The 24062-nt window shown below is 38.1% G+C and overlaps 1 protein-coding gene across 4 annotated transcripts in view; it reads left to right on the forward strand.

Annotated features, from left to right (window-relative positions):
• ARK2N (arkadia (RNF111) N-terminal like PKA signaling regulator 2N) overlaps positions 1 to 24062 on the forward strand; it is a 75803-nt gene that overhangs the window by 17849 nt on the left and 33892 nt on the right. For 3 of the 4 annotated variants that reach the window (XM_070421093.1, XM_070421091.1, XM_070421095.1), the window contains exon 2: positions 14047 to 14827. In XM_070421093.1, coding sequence (XP_070277194.1) covers positions 14116 to 14827 — 712 coding nt within the window. In that variant the 5' untranslated portion in view covers positions 14047 to 14115. Of the gene's footprint in view, positions 1 to 12927; positions 13081 to 14046; positions 14828 to 24062 lie in introns of those variants that run through there. The other variant, XM_070421094.1, reaches the window with a different exon arrangement.

Here is a 24062-nt window from a genome sequence, read left to right on the forward strand (position 1 = left end):
TTCTCATCTGAGGATATGTCTTTATTGATTTTTGGTCCAGCAGTTGTGACTTAGTGGTTGAGTGTTGAACCAAGAGGTTACCACTGTTCAATTCCTGGTCAGAACACATGCCTGGGTTGTGGGCTCGATCCCCAGTAGGGAGCGTGCAGGATCTATGATCCTCTCTCCTCCATGTTTCTATCTATCCTCCCTTTCTCTCTCTAAAATCAATAGAAACTTTTTTTTTAAAGGTCTATGTCTAGATTAATTTTTTTTCATGTGGCTGTTCAGTTGTCCTAGCACCATTTATTGAGGAGACTTTTTCCATTGAATTACTTTGGCTCTTTTGCCAGAGGTCACTTAACTATGGGTCTATTTCTGGGCTCTCTATAATCAGTTCCATTGATCTATGTATTGGTTCTTTGGCTGGAATTACACTGTCTTGATTACTGTAGCTTTATAAGTCTTGAAGTTGGGTAGTGTCAGTCCTCCAACTTTCAGTATTTTGTTGACAATCCTGGGTCTTTTGCCTTTCTACATAAATGTAGGACCCATTATCTACGAAATTCCTTGCTGGAATTTTGATTGGGAATACATTGAATTTATGGATCAAGTTGGGAAGAATTGCCATCTCAGCAATAATGAGTCTTTCAATCCATGAACACAGAATATCTCCCCATTTATTTATATCATCTTAAAGGTTAAGAACAGGAAGAATTGGTTTGTGATAAAGGTCAGAGTAGTGATTACTTTTGAGGGGCAGGTAATGAATGACCAGAGGTAGCAGGAAGGCTTTAGGATTTTGGAAATATTTTGTATCTGTGTGCTTACTAAATAGATATGTGAATCTAAATAAATCCATGAAGTTGCACACTTCTTTTTTTTTTTTTTTTTTAAAAGATGATTTTAGAGAGAGAGGAGGTGACAGAAACAGCCCTTTATTATTTCACTTATTTATGCATTCATTGGTTGATTCTTGTATGTGCTATTACCAGGGAGTCAACCTTGGTGTATGGGGATGATGCTATATCCAACTGAGCTACCAGGATAAGTTGCATACTTATGGTGTGTATAGACTTTTCTATGCTAATATTTAAATAAAATGTTTCTTAAAAAACTTAGAGGACACAATCAATTTTGGTTTAAAGAGCAGAGAACTTAGTACCCAAGTTTGTTTTATAGTGGCCTAACACCCACTTACTGGTACTTTTGAAAATTTGTGGGTATAGATTTTTTTTGGGGGGGTGGCGGGAAGTGGGAAAGAATTTAAATATTGAAAATAAGCAGACTCATCTGAAAGGTAGAACTTTAGTATGTTTCTTGTGGACTGTTTTTATGTTGGATACTTCTGTTGGTCACAGATATAGACAGAATTTTTATTATCAATTTTAAATAAAATAGACTATAGTAAACTTAATCTTTGAAAATACTATGCCATAAATTCAATTTGAAATAATGTTCTCAAGGGAAGTTGGTATACGTAAGCCCTATCACTTGTTATTTGAAGCTAGATTAGATAAAACAGGTATTCTATTTAGACCATCCTGAATTGCAAGGGAATAGACAGGATCTCTTATAAGGTGTTTTTTTGTTTTGTTTTGTTTTTAACTTAAATTTCTTTGACAAAGTGTTTTAGCCTCTACTCTAGTGGGAAAAATCATTCTTGTTTTGTTAGTAAAACACTGACCCTCTCCAAAGTTGCTTTTTTTGTCTAAATATTAGGTTAGAATATTGTTTTGTGCAAGAGAGCAAAGTAGGAATTCATGAATTTAATACTACATGTGAAGAATCAGTATAAGTTAACTGGTTCATATATATCGTGTTTGAGGTATTAGCTCTTTGTATTTCTTAAGAGTTCTAGGGTCGTGATATGAAATAAACAGATGCAGGAATGTTAGCAATTAGCAATTCCCATTTTACATGACTGTAGAGCAAAATCTTGCCTAGAAGCAATTTAATTTAATGGGCTGTGCTTGTGTCAGCTTGTGGTTTCAACGGAAAGTGCCTGTAGCAACATAAACTTGTAACAAAAAATGACTTCAGTTTGCATTTGTCACATCAGGAAGGACAATACAGTTTGTTTATTCATTCATGTTTGTGTCAGGGTAGTGGTATTAAAGAATGGATAATGATGGTTGTTGCTTACAAGGGGTATAATTGAAAGTGGTAAAATTGAAAGGCAAGGCTTTCTTATGTTGAATGCTCAATGATTTTATACATTGCTATGTCAAAACCCTCAGGAGGGTTTCCTGTATGGTTGCTCTTAGATAAGATCCCATTAATCATGGTCCTTTTTTACAGTTCTATAGGAAGTTATTAAACATCTGAGAATATATCTAAGAAGGAAGTCTTCTGTACGTGCTTTTTAAAAAATAAATATTTTTATTGATTTCAGATGGGGAGGGAGAGGGAGAGAGAGAAACATCGATAAGAGAGAATCATTGATCGGCTGCCTCCTGCACCGCCCCCCCCCCCCCCCCCCCCCGCCCCAAGATGGAGCCCGCAACATGGGCATGTGCCCTTGACTGGAATCGAACCTGGGACCCTTCAGTCCGCAGGCCAATGCTCTATCCACTGAGCCAAACCAGCTGGGGCTCTTCTGTGCATGCTTTCAATGGATATCTTTATATTTTTTTTCCCCTGCAAGATAAGATAATTCTTACCTATTTTATACAATAAAGCAACTCATTTGCTTTTTAAATTTTTTATTTTATTTTAAAGTCTTTTCTCTGTTCATTTGATGCTTTTTCCTCTGGATAAACTGTTATATTCAGCTACTATCTCTATTTTTATTGATAATGTCCAAATCTGTATTTCAATTTTATATGTCAGTAACTATCCAAGGAATGATGTGTTCGATATATAATTTGTATGGGTTGAGTTGGTTGATAATGTTCAAGTACTCTATATTCTTGCTGATTTTCCCTCTAGTTTTATCCACTTAGAATGAGGAATTGAAATATATTAGTGTTGAATTAGCTCTGTCCTTTTTATTCTGTTAGTTTTTGTTTCATGTATTGTGAACCTGTTAAGTGCATATTTTTATATGTATACATGTATAATTATTATATTTTCTTATATATTAAATCTTGTATCATTATGAATCGTCCCTCTTTGTATCTAGTAATATTATCTGATGTTGATATAGACATTTCTGCTCTCCCATAGTTGCTCTTTGCGTAGTATGTTTTTCCATTATTTCAGTCTAGTGTATCTTTTTTTTATTTGCTTACTTATTATTTAATTTTTTTGTCTAGTATATCTTTGAATTTAAGTTATGTCTATGTAGAATTGGATCTTATTTATCTAGCCTGACGATCTCTCCCTTTTGATTGGAGTGTTTAGGCTACTCATATTTATATAATTATTACTAAGGTTGGATTTACATTGCCATTTTGCTATTTATTTTCTAACCTCTCTTTTTTAAATCTAATGTCTCTCTCTTTTTTGTTTTTTAAAAAAAGATGTTTGTATTGAGTTTTTTTTTTTTTCCTGAAAAGATGCTTATATTAGTTTCCTAGGGCTTCTGTAACAGAGGACTGTATACTGGGAGGCTTAAAAACAGTAAAAATGTATTGTCTTACAATTCTGGAGGCCAGCACTCCAAGATAAATGTGTTGGCAGGGCCGTACTCCCTCTGAAGGCACTAGTTTGTTCCATGCCTCTCTCCTAACGTCTGGTAGCCTCAAGTATTCCTTGGCTTATAGATACACTAGAGGCCTAATGCACAAAATTTGTGTAAGGGGCTTGGTCCTCACAGCCCTTGCAGCCCCAGCTTCATCCAGAAGGACATCTGAAAGGTCATTTGGCTGTCCAGTCTAATTAGCATATTACGCTTTTATTATTATAGATTAGAGGCCCGGTGCACAAAAATTCGTGCACTGGGGGTGGGGGGTGTGCCTCAGCCCGGCCTGTGCCCTCTCGCAGTCCGGGACTCCTTGGAGGATGTCCACCTGCTAGCTTAGGCCTGCTCCCCAGGGGATTGGGCCTAAGCTGGCAGTCAGACATCCCTCGGGCAGCCCAGGAGCCCCCAGGATATGTCTGACTGATGGCTTAGGCCTGCTCCCTGGCCTAAGCTGCAGTTGGACATCCTTAGCGCTGCTGAGGAGGCAGGAGAGTCTCCCGCCACTGCCGCTGCACTCGCAGCCGTCAGCCTGGCTTGTGACTGAGTGGAGCTCCCCCTGTGGGAGTGCACTGACCACCAGGGTACAGCTCCTGCGTTGAGCGTCTGCCCCATGGTGGTCAGTGTGCGTCATCGCGACTGGTTGTTCCCAGTCATTCTGCCGTTATGGTCAATTTGCATATTACCCTTTTATTATATAGGATGATATCACTCCAACCTGTGTCCACACATGGCATTCTCCTTATGTTTCTTCACATTGTCTTCTTTCTGTACACGTTTGTTTGTTTTTATTGAGTTTAGAGAGAGAAAGTACAGGGGAGGGAGAGGGAGAGGGAGATGGAGTGAGAGAGAGAAAGACAGACATTGATGAGAGAGAAACATTGAATGCCTGCCTCCTGCATTCCCCCACTGGGAATCAAGTCCACACCCAGGGTTTGTGCCTTGACCGAGAATAGAACTGGCAGTCTTTCTGTGCATGGGGTGAAGCTCAATCTGCTGAGCCACACCAGTCAGGGCATCTAATGTCTCTTTTTTGTTTTCCCTCCATATCTTCTTTACTGTCTTTGGGGTGGAGGATTAAACGATATTTTTGAGTTATTTTCTTAGTGGTTGCTTTAGGGATTGCATCTGTACCTTTAGTTATCACAGTCTTCTTCAAATTAATACTTAATTCCAATAAAATATAGAAACATTGCACCAGTATGGGAGAACTTGACCTCCTTTTATGCTGTTATTTTAATACTAGAGGCCCAGTGCATGAATTCGTGCATGGGTGGGGTCCCTTGGCCTGACCGGCAATCAGGGCCGTCTCGCCCAGTCTATTGCAGTAAGGGCCGGCCAGCCGGGGGGAGGGACTGCGGGAGATTGGCCGGCCTTGGGAGGTTGGCTGTGGGAACACACTGACCACCAGGGGGCAGCTCCTGCATTGAGCGTCTGCCCCCTGGTGGTCAGTGAGTGTCATAGCAACCCCTCAACCCGTCGTTCGGCTGGCCGGTCATAATGGTCGCTTAGGCTTTTATATATATAGAAGGCTTTTTTATATATATAGATATGTAACATCTATGTATATTATAAACCTAGCAATACAGTGTTATACATATTGCTTTGTACAAAGCTTTTAAAAAGATAAGAAATATTATTTGTAGAGTCTTTATGTTAATGTACACATTTACCACTTTTTGTTACTGCAGTTTTATGAATTTGAGTCACAGTATGGTGTCATTTTCTTTCAGCTTAAATAGTTTTTCTTATATTAATTCTTCTAAAGCAGGTCTGCTACCAATGAAATCTGTTAGTCTTTGTTTAGCTGGGAATTTTCTTAGTTGTTTTCCCCTCCTTCATTTTGAAAGAGTAGTTTTGTTGGATATAGAATTCTTAGTTGATAGTCACTCCCCCTCCCCTCTGGCCTGAAGAAGGATGGGTAAATGATTCCTTGTTCCTCATTGCCACCTTTCAGATAATTTTTCTCTTTCATTTTTCCCCATATTGCTGTTTTCTTTTTACCACTGACCTCTTTGTATTGTGATTTTTGTTCCTTGTTTAGTGTTATTTTGTCCATATTACTCTTAAATCTGTGACTTTAGTATACACATAGATAATCCTTCTGACACTGTCCATTCATTCTGTGAACTTTCCCATAATGATTTTACTTTCCACCCTACCTTAGCCAAAGTACTTCCATAGTCATACTTTAACCAATACTTCTCGAACTATCTGTTGTGAAGGAGCAGTATATATTTATTTTTAATCCATTATTATTAGTTTTTTTTTTAAGTACAGTCAAAATCAATTACTAGAAAATTGAAATGCTCTTTGGTTGTCATGACAATACTAAATGGCTGTAAATTTCTAACTTTACTCTAATTTTTACACTTCTTTCATTGCAGACAGTCAGTTATTCAGGGCACCACTTTAACACTATTTTGAGATCTTGCTAGTTACCAATAACTGCAACCCTTCTCATCTCAATTTCATTCACAGTGCTCTTGGATTTCCACCTTCATCTTTCGAGCTCACTCTATAGTACCCTGACTGCACTGGATTTTCTGTTTCATTGTTCCTACCACAGCTTTCACAGACTTGTACCTTCTTGATATGATCATTAAAATCATTTCCTTGCATACACATTTCCTTGCTTCTTTCTTGCTTTGTTTTACTAGCTTGGCAAAACTACAATTCTGGTTAAATCCAGTTTCTACCTCCTCTGCCCTTGGATTTACACAGCTGAACTTGAAAGAAGAGAAAAACACCCATGGTTACCAGTCTCACTCTTAAGTTCATGACTACAACCCTTAATATGGGGGCTTGTATTGTTTGGAAATAACATACTTCCAGTTTCTTTATTTTCTTACTACTGTTTCACACCTGGTCCTCTGATCAGCCTCAACACCACCTCATTTATCTTCTCTTTTAACTGATGATCTTGCTGTCTACTTCCACAGAAGAAAACTCCTACAGAGTCCCATTAGGCTTATCATCATTGGGCATGCAAGATTAGAATGATACCTTTTGTCTTTATAATAATTTTTGCCTTAAGGTATGTTTTTGCCTGTTAATCATTGTGTTAAATCAGCTGGGGTGGGGGGGTTAGTTATATAAATTTCTTTTAAAACTTTTTATGTCCTTATGTGTGGGGGATGGGCATTAAACAATTACTTAACTACAGTTATGCAAAGTGTTTTGAAGGAAAGTAGCTGTGTAAAATGTTTATTATGGGGATTTTATTAGTCTGTAAAGTACCAAAGGCCACCCCAAGGAAGTAATATTTATTCTGATATTTGTAATGAGTACCGGCAAGAAAGCAGGCACAAATATAATTGTGAAAGATCAGAGATCTGAAAAAACTATGTGACATTCTTTGTAGCTGGAGAGAGGTAGGGTGTGAGTGGGCCTAGGTGAAAGTGGAGAAGTGGCAGAGATTTTGAGCAGGGGAGAGCAATCTCTTCTCTCCTCCCGCAGCCCCTTTAGTTTGCGAAATGGTCCATTTGTAGTTTGGAAATTGAGTATCGTGATTTGTTCTTTTTTGTTTGTGTTTTATTCTCTGTCAGATTTTCTGTGACAAATGTTCCACTTTTCACAAACTCCCAAACCTGCCTTCTGTTTCACCTTGTATTAAGCTTTGTTGACCAAGAATAAGGTTTGACATGAAACAAACTCCCTCCAGATTTTCACAGTAGCCTCTTTCAGCCTTATACTTCCCACTTCCCTATCTCCTCGGAGGGGAGCAGTATACTATTCCTTTCTTTCTGTGATTTAACTCTCCTACCTGTCCTCATCTTAGTTTTTTAGATCAAGTACAAGGACTGGAAAAAAAAAAAAGCTCTATTTTGATTGTCCAGAATTAGCTGGTTTTAAAAATTATTGCATGTAACCCTTTTTAAGATACAGCTCAAGTTGCCTTTAACTACTTTCTGCTTGGTCATCCCCCCATCTTAACCTTATATGGTATTTAAAAAGTACTTTCTATTTATGTGTAATTTAAAAAAAATGCTTTTTCATATTAACATGTCACATTTACCTTGTGAAAATATGGTTCTGCCTGCTGTAAGTAGAACAGGTCATACCAAGATAATACAGAGACACAGGAGATGATTGTCAGTCATACCACTGGAAAATAAATGGCAGAGGTTGTGCTCAGAGTGATTGATAATGGAGATGAATTATAGTGGACAGGCTAGAAATTTAAGAAGGTGGGATTAATAGAAATTAGTGAGTGATGGGATACAGTGAGTAAAGGAGAAAGCATTATCAAAAATAATGCTTGGGTTTTTGACAAGAGCAATTGAGATAATAGTGGTGCTATTTACTGAGCTACAGAGGCCTTAGATGACTAATTTGGTTTTGGACATGAGATTGTGGTGCTCTTGTGAAATGGAGATGTCAGGTGGCTATTTGGTGGACTTGTATAGAGCTCAGAGAAGGCCTGAGATGGAGTGACAAATTACTAATATGGGGATGGTATTGGAAACTAGGTGTAGAAGAGGTCACTTGAGTGGGTGAGTAAAGGACCTAGCACTAGGACTAACTACTGACATTTGGTAGAGGAAATTAAGCCTATAAAGTAGGCTGAGAAAAGGTATAGCAAGAAGAGTAGGAGACCTTGGAGACAAAGACAGTTTAAGGAGAGGGAGTGGATTAGGCATAGGATACTGCTTAGACATTAGGATGAGGGCCAAACTGTGTGTTGGATTTAGAGACATGGGGGTTTTTAATGACCCTGGTAAGAACTGTTCTACTAGTTTTATAGAAGCAGATATCAGATGGGACTGGGTTGGAGCGGGAATGTGAGAGGTAAAGAAATAGAAGGAGGGTGTTTAGACAGCTCTCTTAATAAGGGCTTTGAAAGAAGATTGGTACCTGAAGGGTACAATAAGAGGTTGAGATGATATGCAGAAGGAGGATTTAAAAAAATGAAAGAACAGATGAATGGATGGGTGGATGTCTAGTTGAGTGTGAGATGCTGATGAATGCCAAGGAATAATCACTAATGTAGGGTTCTAGGGAGGTGAGAGGGGGGTGATAATATAACTAGAGGCCCAGTGCACAACATTTGTGCACTGGGTGTATGTGTTTGTGTCCCTCAGCCCTGCCTGCACCCTTTCACAGTCCAGGACCCCTCGCTCCTTATTACCCACCTGCTCGCTGCTTCTTACCTCTCGGCTCACTGCTCCCTAGCACTACCGTGGAGGCGGGAGAGGCTCCCACCATCACTGCTGTGCTCGCCAGCCAGCCGTGAGCCTGGCTTCTGGCTGAGCAGCTCTGCCCCTCTGGGAGCGCACTGACCACCAGGGGGCAGCTCCTGCGTTGAGCACCTGCTGCCTGGTGGTCAGTGCATATTATAGTGACCGATGGTTCTGGTCGTTCTGTGTAATGGTCGCTTAGACTTGTATTATATAAATATCTATATAGAAGAGTATTGTCTTTAGATTAGAGGGAAGAACAGCATGGGGGAGGTGTTTTAATCTTATTTCATTGTAAATTTTCTGTGAACAATAAACCAGAGGGTTAAGAACATTTTATCTCTCTTTTTAAAAAAATATATTTTATTGGTTTTTTTACAGAGAGGAAGGGAGAGGGCTAGAGAGTTAGAAACATCGATGAGAGCCGAAACCGGTTTGGCTCAGTGGATAGAGCGTCGGCCTGCGGACTGAAAGGTCCCAGGTTCGATTCCGGTTAAGGGCATGTACCTGGGTTGCAGGCACATCCCCAGTAGGGGGTGTGCAGGAGGCAGCTGATCGATGTTTCTGACTCTCTATCTCTCTCCCTTCCTCTCTGTAAAAAAAATCAACAAAATATATTTGAAAAAAAAAAAAAGAAACATCGATGAGAGAGAAACATACATCAGCTGCCTCCTGTACACCCCCCACTGGGGATGTGCCTGCAGCCAAGGTACATGCCCTTGACCAGACTCGAACCTGGGACCCTTGAATCCGCAGGCCAACGCTCTATCCACTGAGCCAAACCGGTCAGGGCCATTTTATCTCTTTTAAAAGCTGCAATTTCCATTTGATAATTATCATTTTTTTACTGCCTTCTACTTTTGACTACCTCTACCGGAAAAATACTCTTTTCCCTCTTACCAAAAACAATAAGTACTCCCCCCCCCCCCCCCCCCCCAAAAGCAGTAAATCTGGTTGTTTGGGAAGATTAATTGGTATATATGACATCTTTTCCCCCGTGTTTAGGGCACTTTATTTTTTTGTTTTTATATATTTTACTGATTTTTTTACAGAGAGAAAGGGAGAGGGATAAAGAGTTAGAAACATCAATCAGCTGCCTCCTGCACACTCCCTGCTGGGGATGTGCCTGCAACCAAGGTACATGTCCTTGACCGGAATCAAACCTGGGACCCTTGAGTCCGCAGGCTGATGCTCTATCCACTGAGCCAAACCGGTTAGGGCAGGGCACTTTATTTTTATTCCATGGCAGGGACTTATGTCAGAGCTTGTATCCCCACTTCCTGTGACTTTTCCCCCCTGTGTTTTATGAATTATAACAAAATTCCACTATAGGGGAAAATTCTAGTAGAATTTACTGACCACATTTGACCTGAATAGTAGTTGGTGTTATGAGCAGAAGCATGGTTTCTTTTTCTTCAGAAGACTTTTCAGTAGACTATTATGTTAGAGTGGGTTTTAAAATATTCAGAAGACTTTTCAGTAGACTATTGTGTTAGAGTGGGTTTTAAAATAGATAATCTTGTACGTGATGCAAAATTCAAGATGTACAGAACTACATCCAGTAAGAAGTCTTTGACTTCTGTTTCCTGATTTTTTTCTTTTGTTGCCAAGGTAGCTGGTGTTACCATTTTCATCAGGATCCTCCCAGAGAGACTGTGCATCTATAGACAAACTTACATATAATTTTGTTCCTTATATACACAAATGGTATAATGTACCTTTTTAATTTATTTAACCTTACATTGAACATTGCTCCTTATTAGTATATAAAGAATCTCTTCATTCTTTGTGGCCACATTGCATGGACATACCATGATAAGCTAATTATTTGTGTCCTATTTATGGTTGTTACCAGTATTTTTGATAGATTTGGACATATGTAAGTGGTTTTTAGGTAGCAGAAGTCATTATATATGATGTTTTTATTACTTTTTTTTTTTTTTTAAATAGAGAGAGAGGAAGGGAGAGGGAGAAGGGAGAGATGGAAACATCGATGAGAAACATTGATCGGCTGTCTCCTGGATGCTCAACTGCTGAGCCACACCAGCTGGGCCCGATGTCATTATAAACCTTAAACACTTAAATTTAAGGAAGTTGAAATGAAAGATAATTATTTGATTGGTGTGTCATTGAAAGACATTGATATTGTAATGTTTTACAATAGATTCTAGATTAATTTGTGTTACCCACACAGAAGAAATAAAAGAAATAAAGGTTTTATTGTTATTTAATAAACTTACTTTTCAACTCAATGTTATATTTTGAAAAAGTCCATTGCCTTCTGCCTTCAGAGGTAATTTGAGACTTGATGCTTGTGCGTTATGGCTTACGTTAATTTCATACATTTCCCAGATATTTCAGCTTTAAAAAAAGCTTTATTCCGGAATATATAACTTCATTCTTACAGAATAATTAACTCTCATTTTTATTCAATTAGAAGATCTTGGTTTATTCCTCATTCCTGGGGGTATTTCATATGTATGGTTATTTTTCTTTTAAGTTTTGAATTTGAGATCCTGTAAGACTACTTTATTTTTGTCCTGGATGTTAATAACATGTTAATAAATTATCTTGTATGTAATACAAATGTCTGTTGGAATCCCATCAGAAGTATGGCTAGCTTTCTCCTTAATATAATGAGTTTATGATTATTTTTTAAAATAGTTTTTATTGATTTCAGATAGAGGAAGGAAGATGGGGCGGGGGGAGAGAGAGAGAGAGAGAGAGAGGAAGAGAGGAACATTGATGAGAGAGAAATATTGATTGGCTGCCTCCTGTACACCCCTACTGGGGATGAGCCCGCAACCGGGGCATGTGCCCTGACCAGGAATCAAACTGGTAAACTCCTGGTGCATGGAATGACACTCAACCAACTGAGCCATACCGGCTGGGCAAATATTTTATTTCCTGTTTGTGTTGCCAGTATGCTTCATTTATGACACTGGCAGTTTGTTGGTTTAACTTTTATTCTCTCTGTTGGCTTTCAGAGGTGTAACATTCCTTTTGTAATGGTGTTGGGAATAACATTTATGCTTATTTTCATTTAATTTAAAAACTAGAGGCCCAGTGCATGAAATTCGTGCACTCGGGGAGGGGGGTTCCTAAGCCCGGCCTGAGCCCTCTCGTAGTCCAGGAGCCCTCGGTGGATGTTTGACTGACGGCCTAGGCCCGCTCCCCACCTAGAGTGGGTCTAAGCCGTCAGTTGGACATCCTAGCGTTGCCTAGCATTGCCGCGTAGGTGAGAGAGGCTCCCGCCACCGCTGCTGTGCTCGCCATCTGTGAACCTGACTCAGGGCTTCTGGCTGAGTGGTGCTTCCCCTGTGGGAGTGCACTGACTACCAGGAGGCAGCTCCGGTATTGACCGTCTGCCTCCTGGTGGTCAGTGTGTGTCATAACGACTGGTTGTTCTGCTGTTCGGTTGATTTGCATATTAGCCTTTTATTATATAGGATTAGTGGTGATGCAAATATGCTTATGAAATAGGCTACACATTGGGTTGTTTTAAATTAATCAAAACATTCATAGACACTAGGGACATTTATTTTCATGAACTAATTAAGGAAACTTCCTTCAAATGCCTGTTTTATCAGTAGCTCAGATGAGGGCCATGAAAAACAAACAAACAAAAAACTCAGGTATAGCCCAGCTGGTGTGGCTCAGTGGTTGAGCATTGACCTAGGAACCAGTAGGTTTCGGTTCAATTCCTGGTCAGGGCACATGCCTGGGTTTCGGGCTTGATCCCCAGTGTGGGGCATGCAGGAGGCAACCGATCCATGATTCTCATCATTGATGTTTCTATCTCTCTTTCCCTTCCTCTCTGAAATTAATAAAAGTACATTATAAACAAAAACAAAAAACCCAAGTGTATAGAAAATTTGTGTTTATATTAAGCAAAAAGTAGGCTTGGCATGTTAGATTAATAAAAGGTTTTTTAGATATTTTCTAGTTGCTGCCTACCATATATTTTAACTGTCAAGTAACCTGGAGTCAAATGATGGAGATGTCTTTTTACTAATTAATTTGAGAGAGAGAGAGAGAGAGAGACAGACAGACAGACAGACACATTGATTTGTTGTTCCACTTAGTTATGCATTCATTGGTTGATTCTTGTATTTGCCCTGACTAGGGATGGACCCTGCAACCTTGGCGTAACGGGACGATGCTCTAACCAATTGAACTACCCAGCCAGGGCCGATGATGTTTCATTGCACCTGACTAGCATACCATCTAGCTTAATATTTTGTCTGTGACCTATGGGACATTATGATAATTGCCTTCTTTAACATCACGTATTACAGGGTGAGGTATTTACTTGCTTTGCACATTGTTAGCATCCTCTTAAAAACTGTCAGTTAATGAAGTTTATACTGTATAGGTACCAACTCTGGTGGCTAAAGATTATGTCCTGTTTCTCCATGATTAAGTGGAATTGTAGCACACATAGTGATTAGGGTAAGAATGTTAGGTTCTAAAGTTAGCATATAAGGTGGAAAATGTGTGTAGGGTATTTTCTCTTAAACCCTTTAAATCATTCTTGGAATAGAGTGCATTAGGTTTTCTGGGTTCACAAAGTAGTTAAATAAAACATGTTTAAACACTAAACTCATATTCAGCATGATAGTACTGTGGGAACTAGGAGTACTGAAGAAAAGCAGAGTCAGGCCTTTCATCTTAATGCCCTCTAGAGCAACTTCTGTTGGGAGGAATGGCAGACAGGTTCAATGCATATAATTACTTTGCGCATTTGCCAGATGCACCTAGTTGAAGGTTTTTTGTGTTTTTTTTTTTTTTTTTTTTAATATAAGGGTACATTGAATGCTACTCTACTGTAATTTCCCCTTTGCCTTTCTTTGATGATTTGAGTGTAAAAGTAATCATTTAACTTGTTCTAGACCAGTTTTTAAGCATTCTTTTTCATTTGTATTAAACCCAAAATGTACATATTAACTATATCATAATTTTGAGAATCTCTTTCTTAAACACATGAAATTAAGTTTTAGAGTTGAAAATCCTTGTTTGATTGTTTGCTGTCCATTCAAGTTCAGGAATAGAGGATTGAATTGTGTCATTTTTGGTAGCTGTGTATGCTAGTATTTTGATAGTTCTAAGTCTTTTGAATTTGACCGTTGATGAATATATGAAGGCATATATATTTGAAAAGCCTGTATGATGATAACTTTTGCTACCCACTTAGAAAGGTAGGCATATTGTGTTAATTAAGTAATTTGCCATTTCTGTTTGTTGATTTTGTGTGTTTTTGCCCAGGTTGCTTTCCTGTTGCATCTTTGACATAGTTTCCTTGACCCTGCTCCATGATTAACTCAAAAGTTTGAAATGAAGATGGAGGAGGCAGTGGGAAAAGTCGAAGAACTTGAGTCTGAAGTCCCACCAAAAACATCCAAACAAGAGACAACTAAGGAGGAAGATGGATCTGTAGAACTGGAATCTCAAATTCAGAAAGATGGTGTAGTGGATTCTGCAGTTCTTTCTTCAATGCCTTGCTTGTTGATGGAACTGAGAAGGGACTCTTCTGAGTCTCAGTTAGCATCCACAGAGAGTGACAAGCCGACAACTGGCCGAGTTTATGAGAGTGACTCCTCTAACCACTGCATGCTTTCCCCTTCCTCTAGTGGTCACCTGGCTGATTCAGATACATTGTCTTCTGCAGAAGAGAATGAACCCTCCCAGGCAGAAACAGCTGTAGAAGGAGATCCTTCCGGTGTGTCTGGTGCCACAGTTGGGCGCAAGTCTCGACGGTCCCGATCTGAAAGTGAAACGTCCACTATGGCTGCCAAGAAAAACCGGCAATCTAGTGATAAACAGAATGGCCGAGTCACCAAGGTTAAAGGTCACCGGAGCCAAAAGCAAAAGGAGAGAATCAGGCTACTGAGGCAGAAACGGGAGGCTGCTGCACGTAAGAAATACAACCTGTTGCAGGACAGTAGTACCAGTGATAGTGACCTGACTTGTGACTCAAGCACAAGCTCATCAGATGATGATGAAGAGGTTTCAGGGAGCAGCAAGACAATCACTGCAGAGATACCAGGTAGAGGATGTTTTTTAAACTGACTGTAGAGCACCTGATGGCATTTCTCAGCTTTCAGGCTCAGTTAAATGAGTGACACTTGAAAAAAATCCAAGAGACCTGCAGCTCTGTGTAAATTTGAAGACTGCAGTGTATTAACAAGACATGGCCAATTTAAAAACCTATTCTGAGGTTTCTAGTGCACTTTAGCACATTAGCAAAAAAAAAAAAAAATTCAATGGTTAATGATAGGGACAAGATTATTTTTAAATAACGGAATTTCTTATGTCTCTTTCTCTGTAACACATTACCTGAACTTTCATCATTGCCTTTTTAGCACTGCTTAGATTTAATACTTACTGCTCAGCATTATTACTAAGTACATTATCCTCAGGAATAGGCACCTTGCTTTATTATATAGCCACTGCACTTGAGCTTATGGTGTCTAAAATCACATGTCTTATCGTTCGTTAAAGTTCTCTAATAACTGTTTCTCCTAATACAGTAGTTTTATGTGCTTTTCCTCATTCAGTGCATGATAAGCTAGTTATACCTTGTTGCACATTTTTCTATTCTAAGTTGTCACTCTCATCAAAAAGAATGTTGTTGTTTTTTTCAAAGTTTCCCCCTTACTTCCTAAGCTTTAAAAAGTTTGCTAGAAATTTTCTTGTTCAGCTCTCGCTGGTGTAAGGATCTAATTTATTACATGTTTGACATCCTGCTTTCTCCATATTATCACATCTGGTACTGTGCACTACAAAGGTAGTATTGAGATCTCATAGTGGGAGAAAGATGAGGTTTGAATTGTTAGTAATTGGTGGATTCTTATTATTAAAGAGACTTATGATTAGGAACAATCTGTAAATTACATGGCACTTAGTAGATCATAGCAGCATTACTTATTACTACATTAAAGGGGGAAATTTTGGTTTTATGGTTGACTGTTTTTCCTTCTATTTTTCTGAAAGTTTTTTTTTTTTGTTTCTACACATGAAGATAACATATTGCTGATATACAAAGAATATTTGAAGAAAAAATATTGGTTAATTATACCAATAGCTAACTAAACTTATATAAACTCAATAACAAGAATGATTAGTTTTAAAGCTAACCAAACATAAACTCAGTAACAAGAATGATTGGTTTTAAAGCTCTACAATTTATAATAAAAAACACATTCATATGGTATGTTAGAGTTTTACAGTCATTAGACATGCTTACTGTTTTAATATCTATTGAATTCCTATGGTAGTTCTTGTGCTAAAATTAATGGTAAAGGGATTTAATTGAAGCTCATCAATTGAATGCATGAGCGAAGCAGACTTTGGAGTTCTGAGGCTGGTTCTAGGTATATTTCAGTTTTGCATTTAATAATTTTAAAGCTTTTAATACCTATAAAATTGTTTGATCATGCATTCTTATGTTCTTTACTAATCTGTTAACCAAGATAATGATGGATCTCTTGATACAGCGCTTAATTTCACTCACTAAACAAATTTTTATGTAACCACCCCAATATTTTGCCTTTTTTTTGGAAGGTAGAAGAAGTGGGTGAAAAAAAATTCTCTTTGAAGATAGATGCTATTGTAGAGGTAGCAAGGGTAGCATGAGAAAACGTCTTCATGGGCACTCTACCTGTTTGGCTTATAAGTTAGGTGTGCTTTGTTTATATTTTCCAAATCTCTTTGACTACCTTGACCAGTGTTTAAAACTAAAACACCGTTGGTTTGTTTCTTGTCTATTCTGAATTGTATACTAACTAAAACCTCAAAGTAAATTAACTGGATCTATAATTTAGTTTCTGTTGTTCACACCATTTAGTAAGTTTGTGGCTTTTGAAAATATGTAGAGTTTTCTAAGGTAATCATGGAAAATCAAATGGTAGGGAAGGTGCACGGTCGCTGTATATGACTGCCTGTGCTGTGCCTTGCACAGTTTCAGGAGGTGCTGTTCACACAAGACATATATGAATGGTCTTCCTAGAATTATGCAAAGCAGCAAAGTTAGAACAGCCTAAGTTTAAATATTAAGTTGACATATCATTTACACTGTCCATATTGTTATCCCAGAAAAGTTGCGACATTGTGCATTTTTGATATAATAATTTGTACTTCAGGTTTCTGAGTCACATATTGGAGAAGGGGGATACACCCAAACTTATAGCAAGGGCAGTTGAAAAGTTGTGTAAATTGTAAAGATGGGATAAATTATGAGCTGACTTGAGTGCAACAACATGGACATTTAGATGAACCTTAAACTGGATGTGCCTAACAATCTCTTGGATGTTGAAATTTGAATTCAGCTGTTACACAGAATGGAAACCAAGAGGAAAAGTAAAAACTGAGATTCTTGCTATAATATTTTATCAAGGTAATCTAATAATTCAGAAAATGCTTCATTTAGAAGCTGTTGTTTGGCAGCAGCTTAAATGTTGAAGGAATTATGCTAAATGTTCTTATGCCAAATAATTTAACAATTAATGTGTTTTCTTATAAGAGTAAAAATAAGTAATGATTAGGCTTATATAGTGCATGATAATGCTTAATAATTGAGTTTGGTATCTGGGCAACAGTGTTTATGAAGACTTTTTTGGTTCACAGTTAACTAGCAGGCAGCTTAGTGTGCATGTATATTAGATCATTCTCTTCTTTGAAATCTTCGAAAAATATATTACTGTTTTAAGAGTCTGTTTGGAGGTATCATACCAAGACAATTTTGGCAGTTTTTCAGTTGGGGGCCTTGAAAATGAGCAAAAATAGAGTATTTTGTAGTGCATCTACGCTAATAAAAGAGAAAGATGCAAATTGACTGTACCTTCATGATGCACCACCAGCCAATCAGTGAGTGTGCAAATTAACCCAACACAGGTGGTGGGTTAATTTGCATACACAGGCACCAAGTGGCCAGGGGCGGGGCACTTGCATCGTCACCATGGCAACGACACAGGTGTTCCGCACCGCCCCAGCCGCTCCAGGCCTCTGGGCAGCGTGGGAAGGTGGAAAGGCGGCTCCGGGCCCGAGCGAAGGCGGTGCCAGCAGCCAGGGGAAGGAAGGCCCATTCTTCCATGAATCTTTGTGCACGGGCCTCTAGTATTAATATAAAATACTATGTGATGGTCTTGAGTGTTCAGGGCTGTTATCAAATGTCTCATTTATTTTTATAGATTATCTTTTTTTAAAATATATATTTTTATTGATTTTAGAGAGGACGGGAGAGGGAGAAAGAGATAGAAGTATCAGTGATGAGAAAGAATCATTGACTGGCTACCTCCTGCATGCCCCCTGCTGGGGATTGAGTCCACAACCTGGGCATGTGCCCTTGATCAGAATCAAACCCAGGACCCTTCAGTCTGCAGGCCAATGCTCTATCCACTGAGCTAAACCGTCTAGGGCTATTGATTATCTTTTTATACTATTAACCACCTGTCAGTTCTTTGAGTAGAACATTTTTTCTTGGGGTTGGGTGAGTTTCTCTTTGTAAAATCACTTTAAGTTGAGACTAGATTTGGAAAGTCTGCTCTTACAGGAAATTTTGATTTTAGTGAATATGAATAATGGACATCAGACTTCATTCAGTTCAAGAAATTCTCTGAATAGACTAACATGCATCAGTGTACATGGCAGTGGGGAAAAGTTTTTTCAATACTTGTTTTTCATAACTATTTACCCTAGAGTAAAACTGTAGGGTTGCTTCACCGTGCCGTGACTAAAATGACCTGCTTTTGTGTGGTTTAATAGTCACCATGTAAATGCCTGCTAAGACTGAGGTTCCAAAAATTGTACCCACTTTGGTAGGAAGGGTTGCATTTAGAAAATATAATTGGTCTATTTTGGAGCATGTCAGAGAGGCTGTTGAGGACAACTGTTTGAGATCACCTGAATTTTCATCTGTGGCCAGGTTAGAACAACTTAGTCCTGTTGAAGCCAGGATCTCACCACCCATTATTCACCATAAACATCTGTGCACTGAAATGCATCATGATAAGGTATCATCTTACCTCACAGTTTTTCTGAGGTGGAGACTTATGCTTGATTAGTTAACTCTTGCTTGGAAATTTAAAAATGAAATGTTTGAAGTAGTAAATCCTTTGTAGAAATTTTTGAAAGTAGAAAACTCTGAAGTAGAAGATTAAAATCACTCAAATCCTGCTTTTGTTAACATTGAGTATATTGCTTTCCATAATATGTAACAAAAAATTATCATATTGTGTATACATCTCTTTTCCTTTCCTCTTAATTGCATTTTGAGCATTTAACCAAAACATAATATTCTCTCTAAAAAAAAATAAAAATAAATAATTTAGCTAACTAAGAGAGCTTCCCTAACGATGGTTCTTTGGGCTGTTTTTAGTTTTTACTTTACACTTTAAGGCTTTTGACACATACTGTCAAACTGCTTTTTAAGAATATTTTAAGTTTATTCCATCTAGGAGCTTGAGTATTTGTTGCATTACATTCTTGATATTGTTTTTTAAAAATTGCTGATTTGATGGAAGAATTGTATCTTAGTGTTAATTTGTATTTCTTTGTTCACTAGTGAAATTGAAAAATCATGTTTGGCCATTTGTATTCTTTTGGTAAACAGTCTATTCATGTTCTTTGCACATTTTCCTGCTGCCACATTTGTTTTTCTTATGATTTGTGAGGGTTCTTAACCTATTGGAAATTGTATTACTTGGAAAAAAATTAATATTAATTTAAGCAGTGGGGACTCACGTTAAGAGACCACAACCCATTATGGGAATACCATGACCTTTTTCCTAGATTGAATATGAAGTGGCTGAAAGTCCCATATCCCCACTTTAGCCTTTTATTATCTGTTTGTATTTTAGTAGCTATTAAGGAGACTCACTAAATACATTGGTAACAAAACACTGAGACAGAGTAATCAGATGATAAATGCCTATTTTCAACTTAGTAAATGCAGATGAGTCAGGCAAAATCCATGCAGTTTTTAAACTGGCTCTATATACGTATTAGAATCACCTGGGGAGCACTTAAAACTTAGGATGCCCAGACCCCACTCCAGACCAATTAAATAAGAACTTCTGGACCTGACCCAGGTATCAGCATTCTCCCCTTCCCCCCAGCTTTTTGGTGATATTATATATAAATAAATAAAGCATTGTGTAAGTTTAAGGTGTACAACATTGAATATTTGATAAATGTTTATATAGGAAAATGATTACCACAGCAAGGTCAGTTAACATATCTATCAGTTCACATAGTTATGATTTGTGTGTGTGTATATTGAGAACGTTAAGGTCTGCTCTCTTAGTTATTTTCAAATATACAATATACTAAGTATTGTTAACTATAGTTACCATGCTGTGCATTGCATCCCTAGAGCTTACTGTCTTATAACTGGAAGTTAATATCCTTTGATCATCTTTATTCTCTTCCCACCAACTGCTCTATCTTTATGAGTTCAGTTTTATTCCACATATAAGTGAAATTAATACAGTATTTGTCCTTTTCTGTCTGACTTATTTCACTTAGCATAAAGGCATCAGAATTTTTAAAGTTCCCCCAGTAATGACAGTCTGCAGTTGTGGCTGAGAACTCAGTTGAGCCAGTGATGTTTTAAGTCAGAGCTAAACATCAGTTGTGAAACTTGTAATTCTGTCATGGCTAATGGGTATCAAATTCTGAACATTGGAGTCTGGTTTTAAAAAATCTTATTAGTTATAAAAACCACAGCACAGTTCTATATTAGTTAGCAAGCATAAGCCCTTTTATTTTTACTCCATTTAAGTGATAACTTTAAAAGCATGTATTCTTTAAATGTGGTTTTCTCTATGCTACAATGTCTGGATAATGTTATGTTAAATTTAGAAGCTATCCTTTGGCAATTTCTAATGTTTAAAGCACCAAAGTATTATTTTCAGCGTGCTTCCTCTAACTTATTCCCTAAAGTGAGTACCTATATTAACTTTGTACATGCAAAAGCATTAGCTTTGCTTTCGATATAATTCTTTTTCTCAAAGTAGGATATATGTTAGTGTCAATAAAAGAATAAATGTGTATTTAAGGTGAGAATATGGTCCTTGGTTTGGTGTTTGTTTTTTTTGATAGATTTTATGTTTTAGAGCAGTTTTAGGTTTACAGCAAAATTGAGCAGATGGTACAAAGATTTCACATATACTTCCTGTCTCCACTCATGCACAGCCTCACCCCTGATCAACATTCATCACCAGAGTGGTATATTTGTTGCAGTCAGTGAACCTACATTGATACATCATTGTCACTCAGAGTCCATAGTTTACATTAGGGTTCACTCTTGGTGATGTTAGCACTATGAGTTTTGACCAATGTATAATTAATCCCTGTTTTTTAAGATCTGGAATTATTTTGCTTATCAGTATTTATTGTTGGTAGTCATTTTTATGAGGCTGCTTGGATCCAGCATAAGTATTTTCAGAACATTTTCTGAATTCAGCTTTTAAATATCATTTTTCCTTGAAAAATAAGCAATGCCAGAATCTGTAACAGATCAAAGTAGCTATCTGATTTTCTGTCCTATACAATTAGGTTTACCCAGCATTGAAAATGGGAATAAACTGCTTAAAGAAAGTTTAATATTCTTTAAATTCCACTTCTTTCAGTAAGCTAACTATACTACCCTCTGGTGAAAGGTAAGTCCATCTTGAAGTTTATGTAAAAAAAAGATTTTTTAAAACATGAAGAAGGGGATAGACTAACTAGGGGAAAAGGAATAAGATGAAGTTATTGGGAAAGATTGGCAACAGACTTGATGAGGTTTTTATTTTCTAGGTAGAATGGAGCTAAAATTTGTCTCATAGCTTTTTAGGCATTGAAAAGAGGTGGCATGATGGATTAAGCAGTTCTCATTGTCTAAGAGAAACACTTAATACTGAGAATTGATAAGTTTTTCTCTTGCATCTTCACAAAAAGTCACTGAGATAAATTGAACCACATTTCCAGAAATATCAAGGATTAGTTACAATAGAGCATTTCATAGGATTATTCTTTAGAAGACTTTATGGTACAAGTATATGATATAAGGCTAAGATTGATTGATTCCATCATTCTTTTATTCAGTAAATATTTGAGCACCTCCTATGAAATAGTGAATGTAAAGTCCCTGCCCTCATGGAACTTAATTTTTTTTGAGGAAAACAATAAATGCTTTATCATGCTATTAGGTAGGAATATATACTATCCTATCCTCCTATATAATAAAAAGCTAATATGCAATTTGACCAAACAGTGGAACGACTGGTCGCTATGATGCGCACTGACCACCAGGGGGCAGACGCTCAATGCAGGAGCCTGCCCCCTGGTGGTCAGTGCACTCGCCCTGTGGGAGCTCCGCTCACCAGAAGCCGGGCTCATGGCTGGCAAGCACAGTGATGGTGATGCAAGCCTCTCCTGCCTCCGCGGCAGCGCTAAGGACCCCTTAGGGGATGTCCAACTGCTGGCTTATACCCGCTCCCCACAGGTGGATATCCCCTGAGTGGTCCCAAATTGCGAGAGGGCACAGGCTGGGCTGAGGGATTCCTCCCTCTCTCCCCCAGTGCACGAATGTCGTGCACCGGGCCTCTAATTAGTAATAAAGCAGGATAGAAGAGATAAAGATTGACTAGGAAAGGTTGCAAAAGCCATTTTAGATAGTGTAGTCAAGTGGTCTGAGGAGATAAAATTTTTTAAATAGCTCCCTGAAGACATGAAGAGTTCAATATAAGTAGATGCTTTTTTTTTTAAGAGACCCAAATCAAAGATGATCTGGCCTAGTTCAAGATAAAACAGTGTATGTAGAGGAGCATATCCTAAACTGAAATCCTATGAAACTACTGTTCTGCCTGTACACTATGTGTACATTGGGAAGTGCTGGGTCAGGTTTCTTTCTTTCTTTTTTTTTTTCATATATTTTTATTGATTTCAGAGAAAAAGGGAGAGGGAGAGAGAGAGAGAAACATCAGTGATTAGAGAGAATCATTGATTGGCTGCCTCCTGCATGCCCCACGTTGGGGATTGAGCCCACAACCCAGGTATGTGCCTTGACTAAGAATTGAACATGACCTCCTGGTTATAGGTCAACGCTCAACCACAGAGCCACACTGGCTGGGTGAAACAGGTTTCTTTACTGCAAGACAGATCAGCCATTAATGTGCTTTCCAGAGGGGGAGATGATTTATAGCATATCCCAAACTTAAACATAAAACTATTTTTTGAGACAAACTTTGTAACACATTGCATAGAGTAGGGTTTGTAAATAGCTGACTCAGAAATATACACGGACTGTGTATATCCTTTACGTGGTTTTCCATAAGGAATTTAAAAAATATATATACTTTTATTTATTTCAGAGAGGAAGAGAGGTGGAAAGATAGAAACATCAGTGATGAGAGAGAATCATTGATTGGGCTGCCTCCTGCACACCCCAGCACGTGCCCTTGACCGGAATCGAACTCAGGACCCATCTATCCCCAGCCCGATGCTCTATCCACTGAGCCAAACTGGCCAGGGCTCCATAAAGAATTTTTAAAACCTAAAAGGAGCATTTGATAAAACTCCCAGCTGAGAATTATTGTATACTGATTTATTATGGGTCAGCTGCCAAAATGACTTTTAGAATTTTAAAGTCAAAGCAATAAAATATTCAAGGACACTGTGGTTCTCAACCAAAGTTGTACATTTAAATCACCTGGGGCGCTTAAAGCAAAACAAAACAAATCTACAATGCCTTGGAGCTCACCTAGGTTTTGGTATTTGTTAAACACTCCTAGCTGTTATTTGTTTATTAGGAAAGGGTTGAAAATCAGTTATAGGTTAATAGTTTATATAGTTACCGAATATGTGTTCCAACCAGATACATTGAAGCTATGAAAAATGGTAGTGTTATGTTGATATTTTATTTTTCTTGGAATTACTTTTGTTTGGTTAATTTAAGTGCTGCTTAGCAGAGCTCTATATGGCTGTTCTTAGAAATGCTTATGTTATTTTCCTGAATAAGCATGTCTTAATAAAAATGCAATTTTCTGAATTAATGATGTTTTATCAAATGGCCTCAATGTCTTTAAAGCTGACATCAGTCGTGCTTGGGGATCTGAAGGAGCGCCCAGGGAAATTCCAGGATTGCTTGACAGGGGTGCTGTGTGTGATAGGAACCGCATAGGCAGTGTCCTAGAAGAGGCCATGACCTGTTTTTCCGAGATGCAGAGGCAGACAGAGGAGAAGCTCCTGCGTGTGGATGGAAAAGTTAACTCATCTTGACACTGGCGAAGAGAACAAGC

This window comes from Myotis yumanensis, unplaced genomic scaffold (assembly GCF_028538775.1).
Source record: "Myotis yumanensis isolate MYYU_CA2020_CCGP unplaced genomic scaffold, mMyoYum1.0.hap1 SCAF_7, whole genome shotgun sequence".
Classification (NCBI taxonomy): Eukaryota; Metazoa; Chordata; class Mammalia; order Chiroptera; family Vespertilionidae; genus Myotis; species Myotis yumanensis.